Here is a 7,950-nt window from a genome sequence, read left to right on the forward strand (position 1 = left end):
TAAAAGGTGAAAGGTTAAAAAAAAAAGAATATTTAAAATCGGTGAACACAGAGCAGGTTTCTTTTTTGGAATATATCTTTTTTCCCACTCAATAAACGTATAATATCTTTACTGCAAAATGCAGGTTTCCATAAATTATATCTGGATGTTTAATAAAAAATAAACTAAAATAAACCAACATTTTGGAGAAATGTCGAGACAAAAATAAATCTGTTCATCTCAATCGGGGATTTTATTTATTCAAGCATGAAAGATATATCCTGGCATATACCTTCGAGTTTATCCTGATTTCAAATTCAAGTCAAAAAAATGTCCAATAAAATTACCTTCACTCTGATATTAACATCATTTGATTCTCCCGGAACTTTCTCCAAAACGATGCGCGTTTCTCTCCAAATTCCCTCTAACTGGATTTATCCCTGCGAGCTCCTGCTCGTTATGGAGAAATATGGATTCAAAGCAGCCTCAGAGGGTGGACCTCCACGGCTGATAATAGAATTTCCTGCTGTTTTACAACTCCGTCCCTAAACCAATGTCACCATATGCTGCTGTTGGCACAAGACTCTCCGCAGTGGCTCCATGAGCAGCAGGCTCCACGCTGCAGCCTTTAAAATAAAAACAAGATTATGTTCTTATATTATATCCTTTCAAATTAACGTTTGAAAGAATATAATTCAACTGTTCAAACATTAAAAAAAAGAAATTTAATGTATTTCGTTCCACAAATGTATTTATAAGGTGTTGACCTAAAAAGAAAATGTTTATTTATGGTACCTTTAATTTCTTGTCTGCATAAAGCCCTTCCTCGCATCTTTTGCAGAAAATCTTTATTAAAACGAACCTAAAACCAACAGTAGGTTAAAAATCAAATACGTTTAGAATAAAACAAGGTGCGCTCCCTCCGAATAGACATAGCCTACCTGCCGATTTTTTCCAATGCGTCCAAAATCTTCTCTTCTTCTCATTCTCTTCCTTTCTGAACGTGTTAGACATCGGTGCAGAAAATGTTGTCTCCCTTATCAGACTGAAACCCGCAGCCCGGCGTCACCTTTATTACTCGCTTATTTCACGGCAGCGCATATTGCGTTCCACTGGATTCCACCTGCGGAGACAGACGGGCATGGCCGAAATACCAGGAAAAAAAGAACAGATCACAAAAGAAAAAAAAACGAAAATAAAAGGGCAAAGAACGAAAATAAAATGTTTTTTTATTATTATTATTATTCATATTCGTTTAATTTAGTTTGGATATTTACCGCCCTATTATTTTTTTATGCGATTACACCTTGCACCTTAAAGACAAAACAGTTTAAACCTACAACCATACATTTTTATCTTTATTCTCAGATTAAAAGTTTTTTTTCTTGCCATAATGAATCATTATCAGTAAATATTTAGTTACACTAAATTGCTTTTATCATGCGCAACAGGGTGCCATATTCGCACTTTACGCACAACGCTCCGTTACGCATGAATATGACAAACATGTGAAGCTTGTTTTGGTTGAAATCCTTTTTCCATGATGCAAACCTGCTTTGATTCCACCATCGGCTCTGACTTTCTACAGCAGCAGAGGGAAACAGATGCATAAACATTTCAAGGCAGTACACCAGACTCCTCCTATTCCCCACGTCCAATTAGTTATTCTGCTCCGGCCCTTTAAGACGCAGCAGCGGGTCACCAACTGGTGTAGTGTTTCTCTAATTGAACTTCGCCCAATCAACAATAAGTCGTTAGCAGTCACTTTCCTTTTCTTGGTGCCTGGAAGCTTTTTTACTCCCTTCTCCCCTTTCAGGGCTTCACAACCTCCAGTCAGCCGCTTTCTAAAGACCCGCATGGAGTTTGGCAGATGAACCGGGACGCTCTGAGGGGGATACTGTGCGGCTGCCTCTGCAACTACGCCCGAAGCATGGTTATTTTGGAGGAAGGCTCTCAGGCGAGCTGAGTTTACAGCCTTGGACTCGAAGCGCTAAAGTACAGCGGAGGTCTAGAGGAGCCCCGAGCTCCACAGGAAACGCCTGTGGACGTTTTAAATCTATTTGAATGAAATAATCAACTTTTATTTTAAATCCTGAGAGCAGCTATATCTGCGGGACTGCGATGACCTCCAGTAAAGACATGAAGGCAGGGTCTGTGCTGCAGTCCGGCGGCGAGGAGCGGAGGCGCGCTCCGCTGGACCAGCTGCCGCCTCCGGCTAACTCCAACAAGCCGCTGACGCCGTTCAGCATCGAGGATATCCTCAACAAACCATCCGTGAAGAAGTCCGTGGCCAGCATCTGTCCGCCGCGGGCGCTGGAAAAAGTCACGGGCTCCAGCGCGGCGAGGAACGGGATCAGCACTCCGTCCTCACCGCTGTGCGCGCTGGAGGAGCTGGCCAGCAAAACATTCAAGGGTCTGGAAGTCAGCGTCATCCAGGCAGCAGAAGGTACACTTTATGGATTCAAATATTTTCCCTAAAAGTTTGGTTTAAAATGACAGGAGGGTTGTTTTGATGCGTAACAAGGAAATGCCAGGACATCTGCATGGGAATGTGTGGGGATAAAAAAAAAAGGATAAAGAAATGTGGCTTCATGATAAACAGACATATTTGGGTAAAACCAGACTGAGACAAATGAAAACATTTAGTCAAATATTAAGGAAATCGGTCTGGCCTGCAGCGCTGCGTTGATTGGGTGAAAGATAAACATGGTTGAAATATTCAAATTAAGTAAAAGTAAACAGAATTTTTCATTGTTAGGCTTGTTTTCTGGCCTAAAATTAAATTCTTTATTATGCAATTAGTTTTCTTTTGCATTTGACAGCATGTTAGTGTATTCTAAAATGCTTTAAAGTCATATATATGTAAGGTTCATATTAAAGTTTGCAAAATAAAAAAAAAACACTTAAGAGGAATTAAAGTTGATTTTATTTCAGAGGTCAGATTTTTCATCCTTCTCCTATGTCCTCCCCTCATTAAGGTCGGGAACACCTGAACTTCGGTCAGCGGCAGACTTCGAAGAAGAGGAGAAAGTCGCGGACAGCCTTCACCAACCATCAGATCTACGAGCTGGAGAAGCGGTTCCTCTACCAGAAGTACCTCTCTCCGGCCGACCGTGACCAAATCGCGCAGCAGCTGGGACTGTCCAATGCGCAGGTCATCACCTGGTTCCAGAACCGCAGGGCCAAGCTCAAGAGGGACCTGGAGGAGATGAAGGCGGACGTGGAGTCGCTGAAGAAAATCACGCCTCAGACGCTGCAGAAGCTCGTAAGCATGGAAAGCATCGAGGACGCGCAGGGTGGAGGCCCCGGGGCCCGGTCCCCCAGCGTCTCCCCGACCTCCCAAGGACACCGAGCCTTCCCACAGTCCCCCTCCTCATCCAGAGACCAAACCACTGATGAGTTCTCAGAGGATGATGAGGAGATTGAGGTGGACGATTAACAGCCGAGAAGGACTGGGATTTTCATACACACACAAAATAAATAGAAGAGGGACATTTTTCTTCCCAAACTTTTGCACGGATATTGATAAAAAAAAAGGAGAGTATACACATATATGAACAATCAGGATCATTTTTCCTATTTTTATTTCTTCGTTTTAATTTATTATAACCAATCCCTACATCCGTTTAAGTTTCAGCACATTTTGGGGGAATATTTTGTTTTATTTCAAGTAGACTAGGACAATATTTTAACACATTTTCTGGCGGTTTTAGAGGAAAAATAAAAAACGTTGTGCAATTACTGTTTTATACAGCATTCATTTCCATTGTCCAGTCAAAAATCTAAGATCTGGCAACATTTTTTGGATAAGCCCCACTCCTTTATTCGATCAGATTTAAAGTCGCACATAGATCTGTCCATATTTTTTAACCATGAGAGAAAAATGTCTCTGCAAGCATGCAGGCCTCCTGGAGGCGCAAACTGCACCAACCTTTTACGCGCTCTCTGCTCTGTATATAGATCAATCCTCCAATGCGATAATTTTATTGTAACGTTCTATTTAATCAGCATCTATGTAAATAAAGGTTATATTGTATTTCAATCAGCTTTCAGTGCTACTGGATGTCTTATTGCACCACAGGAAATTGATAGTAAAATATGTAGATATTTTTTATATTAATTTATAATTGATAAATTCTTTTAGATAATGAAAACTTGTAAGGATTCACCTCAGACAGATGGGAGAAATTTAAATCTGCGTCTCTCGCTAAAAAATGTGACTTTTGCTTTCTCTGACCCCTGTCTTTCAGCTTTAAAGTGCCGTGTGTTCAATTAGCAGCCGTCCGCCGCCTTTATTCCCATTATTTGGGTGGGCTTTGAATGCATCTTGTCACAATAAGGTCCCAGTCTGCCCGTGGTGTTAAGAAAAGCTTTCCTCCAGCTCCTGCGCCATATGTTTGCTTCCTCCTTCTTTATGAATCGTCTTTAACACAACTGGTCGACATGATTGATTAGGTTAACCCGCCTTTGCCTCAAATAAAACAGCTTCCACTGAGCCGTGGGCAATAATGGCCACGCATCTGCCACTCTTAAACTAGTTTTGTTTGGAAAGAGGCAGGGGGAAAAAAGAGACAAAGTTGGCCATGAATAGCAAATGGGTTCGTGTGAGGAGCCTAATGAATAAAAGCCAAATCAGAGTCACTGCTGCTGCTGGATGACCATTTGCAACAGTTTTGGAGCTGATCAAAGGTTTAGTGTGTGTGTGTGTGAGCGTGTGTGTAGGGGGAGATGGATTATATTAGTTTTTACTGACAAAATGTTTCAGATACATAAATAAATATTATTTTTTTCCTGATGATTTAAGACAAAAATGCCCAAACCTTTTCTTTTTTTTTGTTCATGCATTTTTATATATTTCTATAGGCTATTCTTCAGAACCACATGTTTTATTGTGTTGCTGCACCATATATTTCTAATGAATTAAATCAAACGAAATATAAGAAGTGACCTGCAAAAAAAAGGAAAAATAAATATCCTAAAATAATAAGAATAATATTAGTAATAGATTGTGAGGCAAAGTTTTCCCTTTATTTTTCTTTTCTTTTATGTCAGTGTAGTCTGGAACAGACTGCTGATCACAATAGGAGCAATCGGCTGTAATCTAAGAGGTTGAAAAGTCAAGTAGGCCTGGGGTTTAATTGTGGATTGGCAAGGGAAGTAAAAGTGACAAAAAAAAAAAAAAAACAATGAGGACAGAGTTGTTTAAGCAACATATTGAAAAAAACAAATCTTTAAAAATTAAAATGTATGAAAATACATTTATATTTTTTAAAAGAGTGTAAATATTCAAAGTACTATATAGGCTATATATGCTGGATTTATTTCCTTTTTATGCACTTTTTTCGTTTATTCCATATAACAGGGTTGCACTATAAATCTGAGTGAATTCGTTTTCGCTTCAAGTGCTTTCTAAAAAAAAAAAAACAAAAAAAAATATATATTTTTAAGGTTTATGTTCATTATGTATTTATTTATTTATTTATTTATGGTTTCCTATTAGAAAAGAGTTTGTGGAGAATTGTCAGCATTCATCTCTATATAAAGGCCCTGAATATGCTCAGCGCAGCGGCTATTTAATAATATAACATTTTCAACTCTTTGCTTTTCTATTGAAAGTGAACACATCGCATTATTGTGTTGCAATAATCAAGTTTAAGCATAGATTAAAAATAATATATCTAGACCTATTTTGTTTACCAAGGCCAATTTACTCACCGAAGTGGCTGATCTTTTCTTTTTTTAAAAATCAATTGTCAAATGTCTACAAACAGCGTGATTAATTTCAAGTTGCTCAGGAAAAAAATCTCAGAAAATCACGCAGAGTGCTTTCAAATTAAGAGTAAAGACCTGAAACCATTTCACATTTATCATCAGGCCATATAAAGCTCTGGAGAAGATCGCATGCACCAGAGGTTATCTGAAGAGCTCAAAGTCTGCCACCTAGTGCTCATTTTGGGGTACTTCTCTTTTTAGCAAGAGACCCAGAGGACATCATTTAAACTATTTTATTTTATTTTTTTTATTTTTTTTTTTGTTATTTGGAAGTTGTGCTTAGTGCTTTTTATGATAAACTGCTGCTCTTCGCTGTACTCTGAAGGTTTCTGATAACCAACAATGTCAAGGTAAAAAAATCTATACCTGCCCTGGAACAGCTTTTAAATCATTTCACATATATGCAACAAAGCTGCTGAATATTCAAGTTTTTTTTTCTTTTTCTGAGACAAAACATCTGAACGACCCTGATTCTACTGTTTAATGTAGACCCTCTTTAGGAAATGTCCATCATGTTAACAACCCAAAAGAAAGGAATCTGAAAAGTAACCATGTTGATCGGTGTCAGTGCATGGAAATGTACTGCAAACCTCTTGATTTGATGTTAGTTTAAATTAGCTGCACATATTCTTTACATATAGGGAAGGATAAAACATAAATCACTGGAGGCTCTGTGAGCATATTTGCCGTTTTGATAGGGTGGATTCTATTGCTGATTTTAAACAAATATTTCTTCAACTGAGGTAATTTTGAATGAAAAAATTTAAAGCATGGAAGGCAACTGTAAATGTGGTTTGACAGGATTGGTGTCTGTTTTTCAGTGAAAGAACACAGGAAGTGCACAATTCACAAATTTGCAATTGACAAGATTAATGTAGCACATTTTTGAGAAAGTAGGAAAAGCAAATAGTTAAGAGGACTTGGGAAATACTAATGGAAAAAGCACTGCAGGTTTTCTGAGACACCTTAAAATAACCAAAACACATACTGATGAAACAATCGACTGTAGCAAAAGGAAAAGCACCTAAAAAAGATCAAAACATAATTCTTTTTTTCATCTTAATAGACTATTTCTTTTGTTCTTATATAACCAGAGCCGTAGAGTGAAAAATGGGCAACTATCAAGATGGGACACATTCAGAGGATCATTTTCCAATAAAAAAACTTTCTGCAGAAACATAAATTCATGAAATTCTGTATTTAACATTTAAATATAACGATCTATTCATACAAATATTTCTCTAATAATAGGCTGTAAAAAAAAAAATGTACGATTGAAATGTCGGTGGTTAAAAAAAAGATGTCTGAACTCTGTGAGCTTTTCTCAAAAACAAAATACCAAAATATTTTCTCACCACTTTAGTCACTAAAAGCATTTAAATAATAATGGTTATTTGCAAAAACAAGCAGCATGACAGCTGGTCCAGAACTGACCTAAACCTGAATAAAAAAAAAAAAAAAAAAAAATCAGCATATAATTTTTTACAAAAACGGTTGATTTATTTTTACATTTTTGTAGCAAGTAACGTACAGCATGTTTTTTCTTGCAATTAAAGTGTTTAACTTAAGGTTTCTAAGGTTTAATTGAAACTGTATCTTGGTTAAACCCATGATAGCTACATTAGTTCTATATTTATTAGACACTTATTCCAGGTGTTTCCATTCATTTGAATGATCATGGCTTACTGCTAAGTTTCACTCTTCCTTCAGATTCGGGGAGGTTGACATATAAAGAACCAGAATCTACTTTCATCTGTTAAGAGGCTTTTAAATCAATGAGCTAGAGTTCACTTTCTTTTTTTTCTGTGGTTTAGAAGGGGCTGAACACAATTGATGTCCTCAATACGTCTGTTCGGTGGCTCACTGCGCCATCTCCTGCTAGGTTTACACCGTGTGAATCTACCTCAAAGTTTTGAATGGGTTTCCCCCCCCCCAGCCATCCTTCTTGCACCTTTTCCTTCAACTATAGTTCTACTCGGATGTTACCCGCTTCTCAGCTAGCTTCAGCTATAAACTTTTGGCTTAGCTTCCCTATAGAGGCTGTCAGTATGGCTGGAACGATTAATCGTAAGTTATCAATAATCCTCAACTAATTTGGCACTCGAATCGTTACCTAGAATATGGTACAGAATCTAAAACAGGCATCCCCAAAGTCGGTCCTCGAGGGCCGCTGTCCTGCAGGTTTTAGAGGTTTCTCTG

At 38.0% G+C, this 7,950-nt stretch overlaps 1 protein-coding gene and 1 long non-coding RNA gene across 2 annotated transcripts; one reads left to right on the top strand and one right to left on the bottom strand.

Annotated features, from left to right (window-relative positions):
* Positions 1-205: 205 nt before the first annotated feature.
* Positions 206-1,964, bottom strand: LOC119798632. The gene is made up of 4 exons (XR_005282745.1): positions 1,531-1,964; positions 921-1,102; positions 775-841; positions 206-605 (listed from the first exon to the last, which is right to left on the bottom strand). It is a non-coding gene; the product is annotated as an uncharacterized LOC119798632 (long non-coding RNA).
* Positions 1,640-4,024, top strand: lbx2 (ladybird homeobox 2). The gene is made up of 2 exons (XM_038308145.1): positions 1,640-2,425; positions 2,958-4,024. The coding sequence occupies exons 1-2, from the start codon at positions 2,101-2,103 to the stop codon at positions 3,416-3,418; spliced, it is 786 nt and encodes a 261-aa protein (XP_038164073.1). The 5' UTR covers positions 1,640-2,100; the 3' UTR covers positions 3,419-4,024.
* Positions 4,025-7,950: the final 3,926 nt, after the last annotated feature.

The sequence above is a fragment of the Cyprinodon tularosa genome, unplaced genomic scaffold (assembly GCF_016077235.1).
Source record: "Cyprinodon tularosa strain WSP-4 unplaced genomic scaffold, ASM1607723v1 ctg117, whole genome shotgun sequence".
In the NCBI taxonomy this organism is placed as follows: Eukaryota; Metazoa; Chordata; class Actinopteri; order Cyprinodontiformes; family Cyprinodontidae; genus Cyprinodon; species Cyprinodon tularosa.

What these genes read in the sequence shown, in the direction of transcription:
- lbx2 (XM_038308145.1), top strand. Translation starts at nt 2,101, where the DNA reads ATGACCTCCAGTAAAGACATGAAGGCAGGGTCTGTGCTGCAGTCCGGC. An exon ending in CGTCATCCAGGCAGCAGAAG is followed by an intron (nt 2,426 to 2,957) that starts GTACACTTTATG and finishes CCCCTCATTAAG; the next exon opens with GTCGGGAACACCTGAACTTC.